Source organism: Chiloscyllium plagiosum, chromosome 26 (assembly GCF_004010195.1).
Source record: "Chiloscyllium plagiosum isolate BGI_BamShark_2017 chromosome 26, ASM401019v2, whole genome shotgun sequence".
Taxonomy (NCBI): domain Eukaryota; kingdom Metazoa; phylum Chordata; class Chondrichthyes; order Orectolobiformes; family Hemiscylliidae; genus Chiloscyllium; species Chiloscyllium plagiosum.
In genome coordinates this window covers 38,495,450-38,519,158 of record NC_057735.1, presented here as the reverse complement: position 1 = coordinate 38,519,158, position 23,709 = coordinate 38,495,450, and the positions used below count along the sequence as shown (strand labels likewise).

Here is a 23,709-nt window from a genome sequence, read left to right as displayed (position 1 = left end):
GTTTCTTTATTAATCCCGAGTTTCGATGGGGCAATTGATACTGGCTGGTATTTACAGGCTCCAAGATTTAATTAACATTATGCATATCCCTTACAAGCTCCAGCAGTCATGCAATCGCCTGCAGCAGCTCACTTGGCTGTTGTTAACCATTTCAGGGCTGGAAGTGTCACCCTCCCTAGCCCTACATTAAACACCGCAGTGAAATCTCCCCAACAGTACTCACATCGACAACAATGTCCTGTTCCTGAGTGAATACTGACGAAAAGTATTCATTCAGTGTCTCCCCAATCTCTTCAGCCTCCACACGCAACTTCCCACTACTATCCTTGACTACTGGACCTACTACCCTAGTCATTCTTTTATTCCTGACATACCTATAGAAAGCCTTAGGGTTTTCCCTAATCCTACCAACAACACCTGAAGAAGTTAGCAAAAGATTTGAAGAGGTTTTTAGGAATTAGATGTGTTGAAGTAAATAGTCGTATTGGTCTCCAATCCCTTCCTTCAAGTAGACATTGGTAAGTTAGCAAATAATATACAGTAACACGTATCAAACTTGACTTGAATACATGACAGAATTAATTTATGATTGGGTTTAGTTTTTTTCCTTGGTATATAAATCTACTTATTCCATGTTTTCTTTGGGCTAAATCTTGGGTTACATTTAAATTCAAAATGTGATCTTGTGCCGAAAAGGATTAGAGTCCACTGATTGAGAAGATACAGAAGCAGCACATGCTACTGTTAAGATTGTCAAACAGCAGAAATCCTTTAAAATCACTAAATTGTAGACTGTATAAACATCCTGAAATATTGGATTTTTACCTTGAGTTATGCAATTATTTTCATAAGCTATTTAATTACTTCAGTTATGTCAGTTGAGCACTGGCTTTGTTGTACATTACATCAAAACCCCTCAACTGAATAACAGGAATCTTGTACAATATTCTGTCTATTCTTTCTTTGGTGCTTTTTGAAATGAGTGAAAATCTATTTGACACAACCGCTAGGTTAAGACTGATGGTTTTGGTGCACATCGCTAACCATGTGGAAAGCAACTAAAATGCTAAAGACATAAATTTGAAAGGTCACACTGATGAAGATGCACATATAAACTTTGGTTGTATTGCAGGTTACAGTTACAGTCTTCATACAATTATTTAATGCTGTCAAGTAAAACGGAGTCAAGCCTAGGAGGTGGATTCTTGTCTATTTAGAAATTGTCCTATAATTTGGCCCAAAGATTCTAAAACAATACACCTTTTATGTAATTAGAAATCCTTCTATATTATCCCTCAAAAGTTGTCATTATTATTTTATTTGGCTCAAATCATTTCAAGTAGTAACATCGTTTCAGAATCTCTTATAGAAGATAATTAATGGGCTGGTTAAAAATCAAATCTCAGACGTATTTAAACACAATAATCTTTGGTTTTTGTGGATTTTCTTTAACATACAAGCTAAATTTCCAAACTGAACATTTTTTAATGGTGTGAAGGTACAATTTCTAATTTCCACGGTGTGAGACAATAACATCATCTGAATTTATTAATTTGCAAACATGTTTACCTAACAGGCCAAATTGATATATTATCTCAATATAATTAGCATTGTTTTTCCTTTTTCAACAAAATTAGCTTCTTCCGTCTTTGTGTTTGCAGTCTTGGAAGTGTGCATATCTTCTGACATATTTATCATTGTACTGTAGCATCAATCCTTCATTATTAATTAGATAGCTTTAGTGAATAATTTTTGAAGAAACAACCAGTGTTTGCATTAACAGCTCATAATGTGTATTTCTAAATTACTTTTTTAGTAGTGATATGTTGCCAGATGTTTGAGCTTTGTGTAAAATACATATGCTGAGCCAAAGAATGACAGAAGAGAGTTAGACAAAAAGTCATGCTTCTGATTGGGGGAGGGAGATGGAGATTTGGAGAATTTTGGCTGGAAATGCCAGAGAATGGGATCTAACTAGCTGAAGGCATGAGTGCTGATGTTGTCGTGAAGAGTGAGATAAGACTATGGAAGAATTTCAACTCAAAGATGAGCATGTTAAGTTTAAATTGTCAGAGAACTGTGCACCAATGTGATCAGCACAGTGATTCAGTGGGACTTGGCAGGGAGTAGTATATGGGGAACAATGTTTGAGACAAACTTGAGGCTTTTGGAGGGTGTCAGACAATAAGGTATTAGTTAATCAAATCTTGACTTGTTTTTAATTTCTGAGCATATGGAGGTTGTAGGAATAACTAGAATTTATTACCAAACTCTAATTTCTCTTGAGAGCCTGTCTGGACCTGACCCCATCGTATTCTTTTCTGTTCTTCTTTCCCCTTTTTTTGTTGTGACTCCTACTAAAGAACAACTGTTCTAATCTAGTAACATCCCATAAACACACCCTTGGAATAGGCAAATTCAGTAAAATGAGATTATCTCACATGCGGTGTTTCTCCAGTCCCGGAGGAAAGGACACCAAGAGAAAATTCTGGCAGAGAGAGAGAAAGATGTACAAGGTTCCACGTGGTTAGCGATGTGCACCAAAATCATCAATCTTAGACCAGTGCTTGTGTCAAACAGATCTTCACTCATTTCAATAACCACCAAAAAAAGAATAAACAGAATATTGTACGAGAGAGAGAGAACTTCAAAGCCCCAGTAACTGAAAACCCAACTAAACCCCTGGTTCTGTGGGAGCCTGACTCCACTTGTTCATGCTGCTTTTATTGTTTTAATTTTTATATGAAAAAAAAACCAGGGCCCCTCAAACTGTTTTACTTTATTGGCTTGGAAGAGATGATTCACCACCTTTTGTCTGAACACTTCTCTTCAAAAAAACCCAGCATGCAATACACATCTTAAAGCCATTGTATCACCACAGCTGAATACAAAAGGCATCATTGGAAAGGCAAATCAGAGCAGAATTTATGCACTTAATGGTAAGTTTTTGGGGAGTGTTGCTGAACAAAGAGACCTTTGAGTGCAAGTTCATAGTTCCTTGAAAGTGGAGTCTCAGGTAAATAGGATAGGGAAGAAAGTGTTTAGTATGCTTTCCTTTATTGGTCAGAGCATTGAGTACAGGAGTTGGGGGGTCATTTTACAGCTGTATAGGACATTGGTTAGGCCACTTTTGGAATATTGTGCACAATTCTAGTCTCCCTCCTATAGGAAGGATGATGTGAAACTTGAAACAGTTAATAAAAGATTTACGAGGATTTTGCCAGGGTTGAGCTATATGGACAAGCTGAATAGGCTGGAGCTGTTTTCCTTAGAACGTTGGAGGCTGAGGGGTAACCGTATAAAGCATGGATAAGGTAAATAGACATGGCCTTTCCCCTGGGTTGGGCGAGTCCAGAAGTAGAGGGCATAGGTTTAGGTGAGAGGGGAAAGATTTAAAAGGGCCCTAAGGGGCAACTTTTTCTCACAAATGTTAGTGTGTGTATGGATTGAACTGCCAGAGAAAGTGATGGAGTCTGGTATGGCTCCAACATTTTAAAAGGCATCTGGATGGGTATATGAATAGGCACGCTTTAGGGGGATATGGGTCAAGTATTGGCAAATGGGACTAGATTAATTTGGGATATCTGGTCTGCATGGATGAGTTGGACCAAATGGTCTGTTTCCGTGCTGTACATCTCTATGACTCTATCTGATTTGCCACTCACCTTTTGAGCAAATAATATGCTTTTTCCTTAAGTTTTATCTTTGCTTAACTTTTTATTTAACCAAGGAAAAATTAGATCCTCCACTTGGAATTTTTCTTTATGATAGGAATATACTTAGTGTGCAGATTGAAATACCCTCTAATGTCTGATGTTGCTTCTTGAAGTTGGCCTATTGAGTTCACTCTGCTATTCGATAATGGCTGATATGTTTCTCAACCCCATTGTTCTGCCTTCTCCCCATAATCATTGATCCCCTTACTAATCAAGAACCTACCTTTCCCTGTCTTAAGTATACCCAATGACTTGGTCTCCACAACTTCTGTAGTAATATGTTCCACAGACTTCCACCCTGAGGCTGTGCCCTCAGGTCCAAGTCTCTGTCCGTGGAAACTGCAGTCTGCTTCATGTCCACTCTATCCAGACCCCTCAGAATCCTGTAAGTTTTAATCAAATCCTCCCCTAATTCTTCCAAACTCTATTGAGTACAGATCTAAAGGGCAAGAACAATAGACAAGCAGGAATATCATTTAGCTGCAATTTCCCCTCCAAGCCACAAACCGTCCCAACTTGGAAATATATCGCCGTTCCTTCACTATTGAGGTGTCAAAATCCCAAACGTTTCCTTCGTAATAGTATTGCACAAGATTGCAGTGGTTCAAGGAGACCATTCACCACAACTCCTCCAGGCAATTTGGGATGGTCAATAGAAGCTGCCACAGTCAGTGATGCCCACATTCTGCGATCAAATAGTGAGAAAAAGAAAGGTCCTCTACAGTTCAAACTGAGCCCGAGGGCCTGATATTTCCCAAGTTAGAAGCATTGAACACTTAGATTAGATTAGATTAGATTAGATTAGATTAGATTACTTACAGTGTGGAAACAGGCCCTTCGGCCCAACAAGTCCACACCGCCCCGCCGAAGCGCAACCCACCCATACCCCTACATTTACCCCTTACCTAACACTACGGGGAATTTAGCATGGCCAATTCACCTGACCTGCACATCTTTGGACTGTGGGAGGAAACCGGAGCACCCGGAGGAAACCCACGCAGACATGGGGAGAACGTGCAAACTCCACACAATCAGTCGCTTGACTCCCAGAACAAAACCCTGAAGTAGTTTTTAATAGTAACTTCTGCATTTCTTCTGGAATAACTGATGAAATTTAACTGAATTCTTTAGAGTATATGGAAATTCCAGAAGTTTTCAACCTCACAATGCATCTCAAATTCTTTAGGCCATGACACTCAGTCTTTTCCAGTGCAAACAATGCTGCATACCAGCAGTTTGAAAGGAAGCATAGAATAGCATGGCTCTACACGACTGATCAGAACTGAGGCCTTCAGTTTTTTAAATTTTGTCTGTTTCCCTAGGGGGCTAACATAATGGAAGAACAGGACTTGCGAGAACTTGGAATTCATGAAGCAACACATCGGCGCAAGATTCTTCAAGCTGCACGTTCACTTCCAAAGGTAAAACTTCAGATTAACATTTTGTATGCTCTCTTCTTCTTGGCCTGTCCAGTATACTCTCTTTGGATGCGCATAAGAAAAAACTTTTTAATATCCTTACTTTTGTGCAAGAAAGAATATTCTGCATTGTTGGGTGTCTGAGAATCCCCTGGATTTGATGGGCGGAGTAAGATAGTTATTGAGCATATCCCTTTGGATTTTCTTACAAGTATGGTGCACCATAAATTTAAGATGTGTGGACCTTTTTGGACTACCTGGACACAGATTTGTCTGCCACACTAATAAAGACTTTTATATAGCCATAATGATTGTCTTATGAGTCAAATATCTAGGGAGGAAGAATTGCGAACATATTCTTATATTTAAATTATTGCTCTTGATGGTTGAGAGCTAGTGTTTTGTTTCGCTGAGCCGTGTTATCATTAGTTAGGTGTTAAGTGTTAGTTGTTATTATTTATTTGTGTATTTAGTTTTCTCTATATAGGTATTTGTACATAAGTGAGGTTTAGTTTTTTTCTTTTTTGCTCTTTTCATGTACTGCTTTGAATTGTATGGTTTTGTATTGTTTGTAATATTAAAAATCTCTTTTTCAATAAAAATATATACAATAAAAAACATGTATGCTAGCTAGCCAATATAAAATAAGAATTCCATAATTTACAATGAATAACAAATTATTAACATGTTGGATGTGATTATTATTGAATGGATTAGTTTATTCAAGACAGTCCCAATAAATAATATAGAAATGCACATCAGGTGACCATGTGTGGAAGAATATTGATGATATTCCATTTTATTATATTGTTGCCAATGTAACTATTTTATTAACCAAATAAAATTGGATTCTCCTGATTAAGCTAACTAGAAAAGAATGTGATTTGGAAGTATTTTTAAATACTACAGTGTGTATCAAAAGAAAAGGAAACAGTTTTTAAGAAAAACATTTCATGGAAAGAACAAAAAAAAATCATTGAGGACCCATTTAAGATTAGAGATTACACAAGTGTATGAGTGAATAAGGTAAATTGCATACTTCTACATTGAAGTTTCATTTATTCATAACAATTGCGCAGTGATGCCAAATGTAGACTAGCCATAAAACTAGCTAATCAGTTGGTGGTGTCCAATCAGTTTAAAAGCAATTCTCATTTATCAGAAATTGAATGTTTAGGAAGAACTAGTAGCACTTGTGTTGTAATGAATTGAAGACCTTAGTGCCCAACTCAGTCTCTTGTGAAAATGACCAGAATCTTGTGAATGTAGGAGCAGCGATAATTTTGATTACTAAGTGGAGTATTTTGCAATGACTGAAATCGGTGCTTATACTAACAAATCAATCTTAATGATAAAAATTCAGAAAATAAAAACTGTTTCTCAACATATTTGTTATTAGTTACTGTAAACTAAGAATATTATGGCTGTAGTTTGAAATAAGACTTGCATGTTAGAATTTTCAGCAGAGGATTACACTTTGAAATTTACTGCCACTGCAAACATGCAAGTCTTATTTCAAACTACAGCCATAATATTCTTAGTTTACAGTAATAGATTTGATCTTCTTTTGTTATCTTTTATTTACACGACTAAAGCTAGCCCACTGTTCAGAGTGAGATTAATTATTAGATTTTGTGAAACATGTTATGTTTGGAACAAAAGATATTTAAAACCTCAAGCTTCTTAAACTCTGCTCCCTTAAATGCATTCATTTTGTTAGTGTAAAATTATAAATTCCCTAAATGATATATCCACATGTATTTCTTAACTCAAAGCTTATGAAATGTAAGCTTACTTGAGATTGAGTGCAAGATGCAGTCACAGTTATCATGTGTACTACATGCAAACCCCGTCAGATTCAAGTATATTGAGCTGGATTTTGAGGCAGACAGATCAGCAAGCTAGCGAAGGACATCTTGTCTGTTTTGTTGAAGCAGTCCAATGGAATCATTGCCCTTTAGGCACTGTAAATGGCCACCAATAGGTCACCGGTGGCAGGCGTCATTCTAGCTAGTCAAAATTTGGTAGGTAGTTTTTATTGATGACCCCACTGCCAGGCATTGCACCCACCTAAGACCCAGACAGTTGTTGGACCTAAGAGTGAAGACAGGAAAGGGGGAAGAGAGAGGGAGTAGGAGGTTGGCTTTTAGCAGTCCAAACCACCTCATCCTGGATCTCCGAACAAACAAAGATAACAAGAGCCACTCCAAGAAGCCTGGGCAAACTGATATTTCTTCGGGTGACTTTCAGAAAACGCAGGTTAAATTTATAAGGCTCTTCTAAAATGCAGAATGGCCGTGGATGATGCTCATTAATGAGAACCAGAAGTTCTGGTCTGCCCCTTCCAGACTCTGGCTTAATCACGGGTGATTTAAACACTGCCAGGAGACTGCTGTGGGGCCTATCTCCATGGTTCCTGCCTTGATGAGCCACATTGATACCAGTCTACAATGCGGGTTAAAGCAATGTTAGTTCATATTGAAAAAGTATTAGTCGGAGATTGTGTCATTCTGTGGTGCTGTTTTCGTTGTTGAAACCCTTTGCAAAGCAGCTAAATGATAGCTAGCAAGTCTGCAAATGCTGAACTTCTATTCTGCAGGATGCTGGAATTAAATGTGTTAACAGCACAGGTATTATAAGGAACAGTTTTGTTTTAAAGAAAATAATGTGCCAACTTCATCAGTTTATTTGAGGAGGGAATAAGCTAATGAATCTGGGTAACAGAAACCTGACTAGTGTGGCCATATAAACACTGGCTTTAAGAACAGGCCAGCAGCGAAAATCTGTAGTATATAACTTCCCACTGTCTCTCAAAGACACTTTGTTATCTATAATAGACAAGTCAGGGATGTAATGGAATGGTGTGCACTAGCCTGGATGGGTGCAACTCCAACAACACTCAAGCTTGGTACCATCCAGGACTCAACAGCCTGTTTGATTGCTACCCCATCCACCACCTTCAACACTTACTTCCTCAAATGCCAATGCAATTGGCAGCAGTGTGTAACATCTACAAGAATGTATCCAGCAACTCACCAAGGAATCTTTGGCAGCACCTTTCAAACCAGTAACCTCTATCAGGTAGCAGAGTGAGGATAACAGGCGCACGTGAATATCACCATCCTAAACACTTATTTGGAAGTCAGAAATTACCATCCTGACTTAGAATTATATTGCTGTTTTTTTCACTGGCATTGAATCCAAGACTAGAACTCTCTAACAGCACTATGAGTGTACTTGCTCCACATGGACTGCAGTTCAGGAAAGTTGATCACCACCATCTTCTTGAGGGACATTGAGGATAGGCAATAAAATATGGCCTTGCCAGCCATGCCCATATTCTGTCATAGAATAAACTTGAAACATCTAGTAAATGTAAACTCTGCTACACAGCTTCATGTATATTTTCAAAAACTTAAAATGAAATGCTTAAGTAATTTTCTGATCAGACTGGGAAGAATCTTAGCAGAATTGGGATGAGATAAATGGAAATTGTTTTCACTGGGAAAATGTAACCATTGGTATACTGCAGTTAGCTGTTCAAGAGTTCTGGCTATTCACAGCAATTGTCGATAATTTAAACAGTTGACTGCAGAAGTTGTATTGTTTTTTGTTGCCCACAGTTCCATAGGTATATGTATAGAAGAAAGGAAATGAATTGTCTTAGACGTGTAAGATTACTTCTGTAATAACTGAGATGCAGAAAATGTTCTTTGTGGGCAAACATAAGGTACTACAAGTCAAAATATATTCAGCCAAACATATATGGGAATGACCTGTAGTCTGACTCTAAGCACCTGGCCAATATACCTTCATCTACTGCTTCTGAAATGTTTTCCCATTGTGACCCCATCTTGAAATTTGGAAACTGTTGTAATCTCTTAGTGATAACTGAAAGTTGGGAGGGGAAGTTGCTGCTAGTGGGACTTGACCAGTGAGCCTGGGAGTTGGGGAGGCGGTGGATATAGATCTCTGTGGCAACCATTGCTGCCGTGGAACTCATGACTGCCATTTGGAGTCTTGACTCCCACTTTGGGACTCCCACTTTGAGCCCTTCCTGAAGAAGGGCTCATGCCCGAAACGTCGATTCTCCTGCTCCTTGGATGCTGCCTGACCTGTTGCGCTTTTCCAGCAGCACATTTTTCAGCTCTGATCTCCAGCATCTGCAGTCCTCATTTTCTCCCACTTTGGGAAGCCCTGACTTAATCACTAATATGAGTATTGAGATTTGGAGAACTTTTGCTAAATGTTAGGAACAGTTTACTTTATTTGAGGTCCTCATCTGTCCAAAATAATTTTTAAAATCCCCAATAAAGCTGAAGAAGTGTACTATTGAACCATGAATGCAGAATTGGTCACAAGTCCAAAGTTCACATTCCTCAAACTAGGTTCGGGGTTATATTGGCCACCAACCATCAGAATGTAATGGATCTTTTAATAGACCCAACAAAAGTTGCTTCATTTGGAACAAGCTTATGTCTTTGAAAGAAGTAGGATCAGTATTGGACGGTCAAGTAGCTTTAAGGTTGAAAAGCTTTTACTGAAATTCTGGAACTACTGAGCAGGATAGCCAGTACCTGTGGAGGGAGAAATAGAGTTAACATTCTAAGGTTGTTGAACTTTAATGAGAACTGGCAAAACAGAGATGTTAACAGATTTTAAGGAATAACAGGAGGAGAGAAAAAGTGGGGGAGAGGAAAAGATAAGAGGGATAGTGTGTGATGGGGTGGAAAGCAAGTGAGTTTAAGTAAAAGAAGAGGTGACCAGGTGAGGCAAACAAAAGTGGCAGTAAAAGAAGTAAAGAAATAGAGAAAGTAAAAATAGGAATAGCAGGTTGATTGCTTGTCAGATTCGGAATCCTTCTGGTTGTTACAGGATATGTGTGGAAAATATCGGTCTGCAATTTGGAATGAGGTATGCACACTTCTATGTATCGGTGCTGACCAAGGCATGACCTGGAGTTTGATGTGCATGAATTTAGTCACTTCACTAATGATAATACTTAATTTGAATTACTCCATTGCTCTTTCATAGGGAGTATTGAATAAAGTTGAAGAAACAAGCCAAGTACGTATCTTGTATCCAAAAGTGCATATGGAGTACTGAGTACAATACTGGTCTCCGTACTTATGAAAGCTAGGCCTGTATTGTCTAGTGTTTACAAGAGTCAGACTTAATTGAACGATATGAGATCCTAAGAGGACTTGACTGGATATTGATACAGTATTTCATCTTGCGCGAGAATATTGAAATACAGCTCATAGTTTAAAAATAAGGGGGTGCCCATTTAAAACCGAGATGAGGAAATTTTTTCTCTTAAGGGTTGAAACTCTTTGGAATTTCTTGCCTCGGAAGGCAACGAATGCAGAATCTTTAAATATTTAAATATTTTTAAGGCGGTGGTAGATAGATTCTTGATTACCAAGAGGAAGAGTTATCAGAAATATGCAGGAATGTAGAGTTTGGTAAAAGCAGATCAGCCATGATCTTATTGAATGGCGAAGCAGGGTCGAAAGACTGAGTGGCCTACTCTTGTTCCTTATTCATAGGTATACGATAGAAAAAGAAATATAAAGATATACTGAAAGGAAGAGTGAGGTACAAGGAAGGAGACGTGGAAAATAAACATCACACACTCATCGGACCAGATATCCTGTTGCATATCTTTTATTTATATTAAGAAGCAAATCCACACACATATGGGAAAAGGAAATAAAGAACGGTCATGTATAAAACTTTCAAAAGCTATCTAGCTATTTTAAAATGTTACAGAAATAAATTATGAAAGAAGAAAGCAGTTGTGAATAAGTTTGAAAGTGTAGACTTGTTGATCTTTTCTTACTCCTGATTTTCATATAAGGTATTCAAATTGCTGCTGTAAAGCTTTTGTACTGTTCAGAATTTTGTTTTATTCCAAACCAATTTTGGATTTGCCAGAATGTGATTTTTTTTTTGTTTGCTGCACTCTGTAAGGACCACATTTTTATTATTTTGTTTTGTTTTAGAAAGTTGTAGACTGAAATAAAAGAAGGGGTTAAAACCAGTGTTTGCAAGGGGGACTGTATGTTTTGAAATCAATCTGACACCCATTTCAAGCATTATGTGAACAACTGTTTGAACAAGCAGCAAATGAAGTTTGAGTTGCAGACAGTTTTGATCCAAGGGCGTGTACAAGTGCAACTTTTGGCTTAAAAAATTGATTGCTATATGGACTAGTGCCCAGTTATTGATGACAGAAGCCTTTTGCCTGCCAACAACTGTGAGATTGGTTCTCGGGTTTCTGAACAGCTTGGAGCTGGAGACAAGAAACATGCTCAGTTCTTCTCCATCTCAGGAGCAATCCCTCTGCTCTCTGCCGTTTAAAATCTAAAGGTTAAACCTGAAGCATACTGGTTTATCTTTCCTGCAACAGTTATTGTTAGCTGTGACTTTTAACTGATAAATCAGAGACTTTTTATGTGATTGGTCACCTTGGTTCTCTTACCAACCATTGGAAGCAAACAGAAAGATGACTGAAGCAACATTCTGACTAGCAGAAGCGTCAAAAGGATTATCTTGATAACAGAACCTGGGAACAAGGATGACTGACCTGCCTTTCCAATTCTCCCCCTCTGCCATAAAGTATTTTACTCTGTTTATTTTTATGTCTATGTATGTAAGGAGATTAGCGTTTTAACTAGTGATATCGCATGCCAAAGGTTTACAACTGTTCACCTGTAGCTAGAGTCTAATTACTTATTATTATTCTTGTTCATGCTTTCTGTCAGACAGGATCTGAAAGTCAATTAAATCAGGGAACGTTGCATACCTTGTGAAATCTTCTAATTTTTGTGATGACTCTGGGAATAATGGGGTTCAATTTCCAGTGTGCTATCCCAGTGAATTGTAACAATTCTATACTTGGTATTAAAGTAGCCTAATCTATAATAGTAAAGATCATCATCCAATTTGCCATTCAGTTGTCTTGATCCTCTCCTAACAAATATTGAAATTGTTGCGGTTCTTAGGTTTGCAAATAGTCTTTTGGTAATACAGAATTTGAATATTGCTGGGAAATATTATTTGTTGAAACTTTATTGCTGGAACAGCACAGCAGGTCAGGCAGCATCCAGGGAACAGGAGATTCGACGTTTCGGGCACAGGCCCTTCTTCCTGAAGAAGGGCCTGTGCCCGAAACGTCGAATCTCCTGTTCCCTGGATGCTGCCTGACCTGCTGTGCTGTTCCAGCAATAAAGTTTCAACTTTGATCTCCAGCATCTGCAGACCTCACTTTCTCCTGGGAAATATTATTTGTCAAAGCTTTTCATCTTGCACTCATGAAGAAAATTCACAATATCAATTTGCAGGAAAACCAATACTTGTAATGAATGAGAGGAGAATCCTGTTTAGTTGCCAATTGGACTCTGGTAGTGGTATCACCATGGATAGTACACCAGATAATGTTGATGGACAGTTAACTGCCAGCCTTTGTTTATATTTTAACCCAGATATGTTGATTCTGATTCTCCTGAGAAGTTAACCAGTCATGGGCACTTAGGGACAGGTGATAAATGCTGGCCAGCCAGTGATACCCATGTCCCACAAGTGAAGATAATAAAAGAATGGCTGCCATTTATCTTGTTGAATTGAAACCGGTGCAGTTCATGTACATGCAGCAAGTAACACACTACCTGTACTCAACAATTCTGCTCATTGAAAACCCACAACAAGCTACTGAAGCAATGAAAAAAGAACATTCAAATTTCCAAAGCCATTCAAATGTCCAAAATTGGATCGATTCCTCAGTTGGATAACACTTGCTGGATAATCCTTAATGCACAAAGAATTGACAACCATTTAGGATTTTCATTCAATCAACATCTCCCATTATCTTGGAAATCTTGTCACCTCTTCAACTAAACTGTTCCAAGGAGGGCAGTATCAACTTTGCAAATTCTCAATACTACATAACTGTGGATTAGGAATTAAAAGGTTCTTTTGGTTAGAAACTTGTCTGGGTCTGAACAGGTTTTTGACAATGTTAAGGTGTAGGTTCTGTCTTGTTTTTTTTCATTTGAATGACATTGGAAATTTGAATGTTGTTTTCATTGCTTTAGTAGCTTGTTCTGCTTTATTGGAATTCATTCATTTTTTACTCTGGGCAACAACAAGGGAATTTGATGTACTTGTTTCCCATGTGACAATATTTAGTACAAAAATTATCCTTTCAATTAAATGTTTATGGATAAATGTAACTATTACACTAAAATTAGAAATTTCTGGATAAATTACTCTTATGCCTTTTGAACTTCGAAGGTTTACATCAACAGTTCCATTGGAGAGTAGTCAATACCACTGTTTCTCGTGCCAGAACCTCCCTTAAATCTGTAGCTTCATTTCAATTTATAGCTCCATTGGAATGAATGACAAGACATAGAGTTGTACTCGTGTGTTTGCGGTTAAATCAAAAGCATAATGTTGGGTTTTCAATCTAAATTCCAAAATAATTGTATGCTACCGGAGATTAAAAACCACCTCAAAACTGGGTTCTCAAGTTGATCTACTGACTCTCCTGAATTATATACTAGGTTTGCAAAGAGAAAAGAAATCAAAAAGGAGCTTTTAATCTCTTTTATGATTCTGAGGGCAAAATGCGCTGAAAAGATTCCCATTTTAATTCAGAAATTAGAATTTAATGCATTTGTATTGCTAACTCAAATGTATATATTTTTGGATGGGTGGAAGTTGAGTAGGAAAAATAGTATGAAGGGGAACTGTTGTTCTCTTTTTTTAAAAAAAAGAGTTTAGCTACTCTGATTATGAACTGAATATAATTAGCTTCTCACTTGAGAGAAAATATTTTGGATTTGATTTTAAAATGCTAATTGAAGACTGCATTTTGCGAAGTTTTATCTTACCTTTTAGCTTTTCCTATGATCAATAAATTGTGAATAGCTCAGCACTTTATGGTTTTAGCCTTGCATTAATTGTGCTGAGCAGAAAACTATAGCCTGGGAGAATGCAGATGTTTTAGGCCTTCATCCCTTGATAACACATTGCATTCAGCTTTTCAAAAGACATATTAAAGGACATATTAAAGAATTCCTGAACAAGGAAGAAAAAGAAAGATGATGGTGGTGAATAACATTATTGGTTAAATCCCAAATATTTGCAATTCTCAATGCTCTGTAAATTATTAGTACTCATTTGAGGTTCATTGAAGTAGATTACACTATATATTTTAAAGTTAATTGGTGTTAATATGAATAATTATTAGGTCATCACATGGATCATTGTGTTAGTGACAGTTCTATGAAGGCTCACAATTTGGTAGGGGAATAAATAGGTACTCTTTCCACCCCCCCCCCCCCCCCCCCCCGCCGTTCCAAGACCTACCACGGAAGACTGAAACTGCGGACAGTAGCAAACCCATTCGTATAAATGGGAAACGTACTTCTCCGGCACCCCCGGTCCCTGATTCTGGAATGTTCTATGTAATATGTTTGGGCCATGGGTAAGTGAAACCGACTCCGCCGATATAGCGGTCTTGCCTTGTACTTAGCAGATGTACAAAAATAAATCTGCCGTGATGTTAGTACCCCAGAACTTTGCACATACAACTCATGACATTTTTAAAAATCCAGGCATTTTCTTTATTTGCTGGTCTGGGGAAGTGCCAGTAACAAAAAGTTCATTTTCTATTTAGTGATTGAGTATTTAAACTGCAACAAGCACTTAGCATTTCACACCTTGCTATGCTTTCATAAACTGACCCAGCTCTGCCAATTTTTGATGTAGGATCACAAAAAGCTGAAGGCATTAAAATGAGGTCACATCAGGAAAACACTTGGGAAGATGGTTTTAACCCATCATGAGGCTTTACTTAATTCTTCATTAATGAAGTCAGTTGTTCTTTGGTTCTTGAAGAGCCTGGTACTCATTGCCAGCCTATTCAGAAGGGGAAATGTCATTGAAGTTAAGGATCTTGGATGATATGCATGCCAGTGGAACTGTAGATTCTGGATTAGTGGTGCTGGAAGAGCACAGCAGTTCAGGCAGCATCCAAGGAGCTTTGAAATCGATGTTTCGGGCAAAAGCCCTTCATCAATTTCAAAGCTCCTTCGATGCTGCCTGAACTGCTGTGCTCTTCCAGCACCACTAATCCAGAATCTGGTTTCCAGCATCTGCAGTCATTGTTTTTACCTAATGGAACTGTAGAATCAAGTAAACTGTGTTCCAGTTGATCAATTGGCAAACTCATGATGGAATCTGTAGGAGCTAAAATTCATTGCATTGTAAGGAACCATTGTTTTATCATAGGGTTAAGCACTTTACCATTGAGAAATAAATGAATTATAAAATTCATGGTCCAGCCGGCCTCTGGACCATCTAGCCAGATTTCAGAGCATTTTCCCAAAGTTCTTATGCTTTTATTTTTAATAATTAAAAACAGATGAACATCATTGTTATCTTTTATCAGCTAAGACAACTTTGATTGAAAAAGCTGCTGAGCTGAAAATATATTCTGATTGTTGATTTTGTTTGCAGATTAAACCATTTGGTTTTGATGGAAACAGCAATACTTCAATCGTAGCATGGTTAGAATCACTTGGACTACAGGATTACAGTCAGACGTTTTTGTCCAGTGGATACAATTCAATGGATAGTGTGAAAAACCTCTGGGAACTGGAAATTGTAAACGTAAGCTAAATACATGTTTTAGCTTTCTTATGAGGAGTTAGTGAAAATACTGCTTTTGTCAGACTTAAACTCTTATGAAAAATGATATACTCAGATGATTATCTTTTATTCCTATTTCATCATGAACTAAGTTATAGAACTCTCTTCCCTTGTTTCTTTTCCCCATCTCTCTCTCTATCTATCTCTTGATTCTTTCCCATGGTCTCTGTTTTGCCCACTCCCTGTCTCGCTTTCCTTTAAGAGATTGTTAAAATCAAACTGTTGAACCAAGTTTTTGGTCACTTGACCTAATATCATTGCTTCAATTTTCATCTGTCCCCTGTGAAATGTTTTGGAACACACTATTGCATAGATGTTGATGTGCGAATGCAATTTGTTGTATTTATTCTGAGTGACAGTGAGTCTTGTGGTTTAAAATGTTAAATTATATATAATTGTTTTCAAGAGAATAGCTTTTACAGAAAAAAGCTCTTCAAATAATTGAAACTGTTGCATATATTGTTGAATATATAGTTGATTTAATAGGCAAGGGAAATAGAGTAGAAAGAACGTGGATTTATATCTTGCTTTTAAGACCTTTGGACATTGCAAAGCACTTTGCAACAGATCAAATACTTTCACAACATCCTTCCTATAGGAGGGAGACCAGAATTGCACGCAATAATTCAAAAGTGGCCTCACCAATGTTCTGTACATTTCCAACATGATTTCTCCAACTCCCATATTCAATACACTGACAAAATAAAGGCAAGCAGACCTGATGCCTCCTTCGCTATCCTATCTACTTGCAACTGCACTTTCAAAGAACTATGAACCTGCACTCCAAGGTGTCTCTGTTCAGCAACACTCCCCAAGACCTTACCATTGTGTGTACAAGTCCTGCCCTGATTTGACTTTCCAAAATGCAGCACCTCACATTTATCTAAATTAAATCTCCAATGGCCATTCTTTGGCCCATCTGATCAAGATCCCATTGCACTCCGAGGTAACCTTCTTCGCTGCCCACTACACCTCAAATTTTGGTATCATCTGAAAAGTTACTAACTATACCTTCTATGTTCACATCCAGATCATTTATATAAATAACAAAAAGTAGTGGATCCAGTATCGATCCTTGTGGCACTCCACTGGTCACAGGCCTCCAATCTGAAAAACAACCCTCCACCACCACCCTCTGTCTTCTACCTTTGAGTCAGTTCTGTATCCGAATGGCTAGTTCTCCCTGTATTCCGTATGATCTCACCTTTCTAACCAGTCTACCATGAGGAACTTTGTCGAATGCCTTACTGAAATCCTTATACGGCACACCCACCACTCTGCCCACATCAATCCTCTTCGTTACTTCTTCTGGAAATTCAGTCAAGTCAGTGAGACATAATTTTCCATGCTCAAAGCCATATTGACTATCCCTTAATCAGTCCTTGCCTTTCCAAGTACATGTAAATCCTGTCCCACCAGATTCTTTCCAACATGTTGCCCATCACCAATGTCAGGTTCACCGGTCTATAGTTCCCTGACTTTTCCTTAGTACCTTTCTTAATCATTGGCACAATGTTGGCCAACCTCCAGTCTTCCGGCACCTCACCTAGCAGAATGATAGAAGGACAACAATGGATGGGATATTAGCAATGGATAATCAAAAGTGTGCAGAAGTTTAGCATACTTAGAGTTAAGAAATGTGTTGTATGGGAAGGCAAGAGAATGTCATCTTGAACAGGGGGTTATGGTTAAGGTTATGGTCTGATTAAACTGAACTAATTAGAGTCACAGGTTGAATGTTAAGGTGGATAAATTGCAACAGGATTGGGTGGAAGGTGTAGATTTGTTCAATCGTTTTGAGAGAACCAGGAAGCTGCAAATACAAACCTGAAAGCTTGGAAGATAATGAATGTGTCTCTATGAAAAGATGAGAAGTGGGATAGAATTCAGTGTCCAGGTAGTCCAGGAAGAGTAGTGACTCTGTCAGCATGTCTGGTGGTGGTGAATGTATAAGAGTACCTATTAAACTAAATTATGGGTGAGTGATGATCTAGTTGACTGTTCAAAATTTAAAAGTGATTTAGCTTTTCTCTCAAGGTTAAAATAAAATTAGTCACGAATTTAAAAAAACTAAAATTTGAAATGTATGCGTTCTGACTTTTCAAAGGTTGTTTTGTTTCAGATTCCTTCCTAGAAATACCTTTCATTTTTGTGCCTTCTTCATTTTTCTGCAATACAGATGATCAAACATTGTGAAATCCTGTAGCTTGTTACACTACTAGTGAGCCGCTTGTTTTCATATATTCAGCTTATAATAGGAAATGTTTTTGTGTTGTGAACCTAGTGGGGACCGTCAACTTTTTGGAGCTATTTGTCAGCTTTAGCTCGTTTGCTCAGTTAGCATGTATATGAAATGAAACAATGTCATGAGAGTATTCCACTGACTTAAAAAATGTTTTTTTCGTCAAGTGTCTGTAAACTTGATAGTGTAAGTTTTTTTTGCTAGACAGAAACATAGAGAATCTGAGATCAGGCAAAGTTATCCGGCTGAAGAATTCAGAAGAAAAAGTCGGCAATTATGCTGGCAAAATGCATGGAACCATATTTGTATATTACTCAATCCAATAAGGTTTGAATTTGTTCTGCAATTGACTGCATTAATTCATTCAGATTTCAGGAGAAGCAGCTGGCTAATTGTTTGATGTGATGCAACATCAAAGTTGAGAGAAGAAGGCCGGGGAATATTTAACACACTGAGGGTGATGGGTGCCTGGAATACACTGCCAGTGGAGGTGGGGGAAGCAAGCACGTTAGCAATTTTTAGAGCATATCTTGATAGGCACGTGAACGGGAGGCAAGCAGTGGGATAGAAATCATGCATGAGCAAGAAGTGCTGGTCCTTAATAAGGATTAGGAGCCTACGGAGGCTTGGGCCGATGGGCGTGTCTCTGTGCTATATTAAATTATATTGTAATGTAACTGTATAACAATGAATGGAGCCAATCTATATTTCTCAAAATTAATTCTAAAACTATTAGTTTTCCTAATGTTGAAAATGTTGAACAAAATCTGTTCTTCCACATCTATCAGCATTTCATTCAGATTGGCTTCGGGGGGGGGAAACTACATGGGACCAACTTGCCACCTCTTATTGATATCAAAGTCAAGAGTATGGTGCTGGAAAAGCACAGCAGGTCAGACAGCATCAGAGAAGCAGGAAAATTGACGTTTTGGGCAAAAGCCCTTCATAATGCCTGACCTGCTGTGCTTTTCCAGCACCACACTTTTGACACTGATTTCGAGCATCTGTCGTCCTCGTTTTCACCTAGTTGATTTTAATCGCTTATCGATATGCTGTCCTTACCTTAATATGCTAATTGCATGCAAACAGTAGAAAGAAACATCGCAAACGTCAGAGCTGGACAAACAAATAGCTTTAAGTGGCTTGACTGAACTTGATCATAAAATGTAATCACTTCTGATGATAAGTTAAAATTGAACTGCTGGGTTATGGATAAATATTGATATATTTCATTCAAACAATATTTTATAGTAACTACAGGTCTTTTATTCAAATTATGGTATGTAACTATTTACATACCAACTTGAGCACTTTTTAGGAGAATAATCTATTCAAGTTCTGTTTCTCTTTGGAAAAAGTGAATCTATTTTGCACAAAAGTTTATTTAAGTAGCAATTGATTTATTTTTGATTATTTGGCAATAAAGCATTGGTAAAGAAACAAGGACATTTCTCTGAGGTGTGAGAGAGAACATTCAGTTACAGTTTCTGAAAGAAAGCAAATCTGGTGTGACTAACAAAGCAGCAAGATCACATTTATGTGAAGAGCAGATTGTTCGTTGTTTGAGTGTTTCTGAATAATATTTGTTATCAATCGATCTATTTTCCGTAGCTATAAGTGTGGAAAGTATTGGTTTATCTGCAACCTCTATTTCATCCACCGTGACTTCAATGCTCAAATAATATGAATGTGACAATGATGAAGGGTTTCCTTGTTCTTCTCAACATGTTTACAGCTTCTTCCAAAGCCTGTTCATTGTCCAGCTGGGTGAAACTGTATGCATTTGGTTGCTTCCTTAACTATCTATCCAGAGGTTCTTATGCAATGGCTTCTCATCCTCCCTCAGCATCATTACTTCTAGGGGCTCCTAAAGGAATCTTTCTACATAGGACCATAAAAATTAGGGACAGTGGTAGGCTTTTCAGCCCATCGAGCCAGCTCTACTATTCAGTAGGATCACGACTGATCTGCCTGCCCTTTCCCCATAACCATTGACTCCCCGATTGATCAAGAATCTATCTCTCTCAGCCTTGAATATATACAAGGTCTCTTGCTCTCCACCACAGCCCTCTGTGATGAAATGTTCCAAAGACTCTTAACCCTCTCAGTCCTAGGTTGATGCCTCTTTATTCTGAGACTATTCCTTATAGTCCTCGACTGTTTCCCCTCCTGGGACATCCTCTCAGCATTTAGTCCGTCAAGCCCCTTAAGAATTCTAAGTGTTTCTCATTTTTTCTAAATTTCTGTGAGTAGACTCCCAACCTGTTTAACCCTTGTTCCGAAGACAATCCCTCCAAACATCCAAGTGAACCTTCTTTGAACTTGCTTTACTGAAACAATCTCCCCCTAAATAAGGGGACTAAAACTGCTCACAGTATTCCAGATGTGATCTCATCAGAACCTTGTACAGTTGATCAGAGTTCCCTACCCTTATATTCCGAACAACTTGAAATAAAGGTCTTCATTCCATTAGCCTTCCTGATTACCTGCTGCATCAGTGTGCTGGCTTTTAGTGTTTTGTGCACAGGTACCCCTAAGTCCCTTTGTGCCATTTTTTTTCTCCATTTAAGTAATATTCTGTTCTTTTGCTCTTCATTTCAAACTTAATTCATCTTCTGTCTTCTTTAGTTTTAATGGAACGTTCAAAGTATCTTCCACCATAAAGATTGATGCAAACTATCTGTTTAATTTCTCTGCCATTTCCTTGTTCCCTAACACTGTCCACCTGTTTTCTAAGATTCATTTTCTAAGGTGCCTCTGTTCATTTTAACCTCTTTCTTGCTTGTATATTTAAATAAGCTCTTATTGGCTTCTTTTATCCTTTTTGAATTTGCCCTCATAGTTTATTTTCTGTATTTATTATCTTATTTGTGCTTTTCTGAATTCCGAATTTATCCCGGTCTTCAGGACTGTCATGATTTTAGCATTTTTACATTCTTTTTCTTTCAGCATAACACTCTCTTTAACTTCCCTGATTGGCCATGTTTGGTTTGTCCCTCTCTCAAAATCTTTCCTCCTACTGAGATGTATTTTTGTTGGGAGTCATGAACTGCCTCCTTCAGAATCTGCCACTGCTTTCATACTGTCATTCATGCTCATCCATTTGCCCTGTTCACTTTAGCTAACACTACCCTCATTTCATTGTAATTCCCTTTATTTAAATTAAATATGGTTGTTTCTGATTCAAGTTCCTCACTGTCTAATTGAATATTAAATTCTATCATTTTATGATCACTACTTCCTACAGAATCTTTTACTCTGAGGTCATTTATTAAAACCTGCCTCATTACCATTATCCGATCCAAGACACTGTGTTCCCTGGTTAGGTCCCTGAAATATTGCTCTAAAAAACACCCCTAATGCACTCTATGAATTTATTGTCATAGGCACCCTTTCCAATTTGATTAACTCAATCAACAGTAAGATTAAAGCCATCCACAACACATGTCCCTATTATTTATTGATTTATAACCTTTCCCACAAACTGGCTGCTATACTGTATTGGGTCTGCCCACAGCTACCAATGCCTTCTTTCCCTTGCTCTCTTATACCTCCAGCCAAATGGACTCTACATTTTCTGAACTCATCTGTCATAACTGTCCTCATTCCATTTCTTCTTAACAGTGCTACCCCATTACCTTTTACATCCCTTCTGCCTTTCCAAAAGGTCAAACATCAATGAATGTTAAATTCCCAGTTTTGATTTCCTGGTAACCATGTTTCCATAATGACAGAGATTGTATTCATTTACCTCAATTTGTGCAGTCAATTCATCTATTTTATTCTGAATGCATTGTGGATTAAGATACAAAGCCTTTAATTTTTGTTCTATTATCAAATTTCATTACACTTAGATTAGATTAGTTTAGATTAGATTAGATTACTTAGTGTGGAAACAGGCCTTTCGGCCCAACAAGTCCACACCGCCCCGCCGAAGCGCAACCCACCCATACCCCTACATTTACCCCTTACCTAACACTACGAGCAATTTAGCATGGCCAATTCACCTGACCTGCACATCTTTGGACTGTGGGAGGAAACCGGAGCACCCGGAGGAAACCCACGCAGACACGGGGAGAACGTGCAAACTCCACACAGTCAGTCGCCTGAGGCGGGAATTGAACCCGGGTCTCTGGCGCTGTGAGGCAGCAGTGCTAACCACTGTGCCACCGTGCCACCCACTTCTGATTCCTTGGTACAATATGAATTTCACACATTCTGTCCCTTCCTTTTTTTTCTGCTAACAATCATCCCATCCAAACCTATAATTCTACCTTCTTTTTTACCTTTAATTTCATAATTTCCATTCAACTCCACCCAAACCCCACTATTAAGTTTAAAGTCCCATATACATCTCATCCACATGCTGCCATGAGCTGCATCATTTTCATCACCCGAGATAAAGTTTCTTCTGAATTTCTTATAGTTTGGTTATTGTTATAATGATGACTTTTAATTATGCTTTTCCCCTCTGAACGGAAACAATCTCTTATCTATTCAACATCAAAACACTTCATAATTTTAACTACCACTATTAAGTTACTGCTCAATGTTAGCTGACTTCACTCCTGCTTCAGATCTTCTGCTGAAATCCTTACACACAATCTGATGATTTGGGGGCATTCTTGGTTGGCCTCCAAAGTTCTGCACTGTCAAGTTGAGGTCAACCAAATCTGTGCTGCCCATGTCCAAAAGTGCTACACCACCGCCACTCCATACATGCTCATTTACAACAGCTCCAAGTTATGCTGTACTTAGGTTTTTGACTTATATTCTTTATTCTTAATGAGTTCTATAGCTTCACCCCTTCATAGCTGTCTCATATATGATCCAGCTATGCAAAATCTGAGATATGATTTTTGCTGCAAAAGGACATGTTTTGTCTTAGCTTTTCATAGAGTCATACAGCACAGAAACATTCCCTTTAGTCCAACCAGTCCATGTCGAACATAAACACAAATTAAACTCGTCTGACCTGCCTGCTCCTGGCCCATATGCCTCCAAACCTTTCCTATTCATGCATCTATCCAAATGTCTTTTAAATGTTGTAATTGGACCCACATCCACCACTTTCTCAGAAAGTTCATTCCACACACGAACCACCCTCTGTGTTAAAAACTTTGTCTCATGTCTTTTTCAAATCTCTCCCCTCTCACCTCAAAAATGTGCCCTGTACTCTTGAAATCCCCCATCCTAGGGAAAAGACAACTATCATTAACTCATCTTGCACTTCAGGATATTTGGCAAGAATACAAACTCTAGGAGAAACCTAACATGTATACTGCATGCAAGGAGTCTATTCATTGGTTAGCAAGTGGACTCCAATTGATAAAGCAGTTTCCATGGAGAACATGCCTATTAATGCTGATTGGCAATTAACAACCAGGCTTTGTTTAAATTTGAAATCAAACAGGTTGACTCAGATTAGTGAGCGCATTGTCTTCAGAAATGAACAAGCAAAGTTCTGATGAAATGTCACTGGATATAAAATGTTGATTTCTTTCACTGCATAGATGTTGCCAGATTTGTTAAGCTGTTTCAACAATTTCTCTTTTAGTTTTGGATTCCCAGCACCTGAGGTTCTTAGTGTTATATGATGGTACAGTCAGTACTT

General features: G+C 38.1%; 1 protein-coding gene across 12 annotated transcripts in view; it reads left to right on the top strand.

The window, feature by feature from the left end:
- The window catches only part of LOC122563265 (ankyrin repeat and SAM domain-containing protein 1A-like), a 355,050-nt gene that overhangs the window by 282,251 nt on the left and 49,090 nt on the right, over positions 1–23,709 (top strand). For all 12 annotated transcript variants that reach the window (XR_006315548.1, XM_043716916.1, XM_043716914.1 and 9 more), the window contains 2 exons: positions 5,039–5,137; positions 15,662–15,814. Coding sequence is in view for 11 of the 12 variants with exons in the window: in XM_043716916.1 (XP_043572851.1) it covers positions 5,039–5,137; positions 15,662–15,814 (252 nt within the window). In the remaining variant the exon portion in view is untranslated. The remainder of the gene's footprint in view (positions 1–5,038; positions 5,138–15,661; positions 15,815–23,709) is intronic.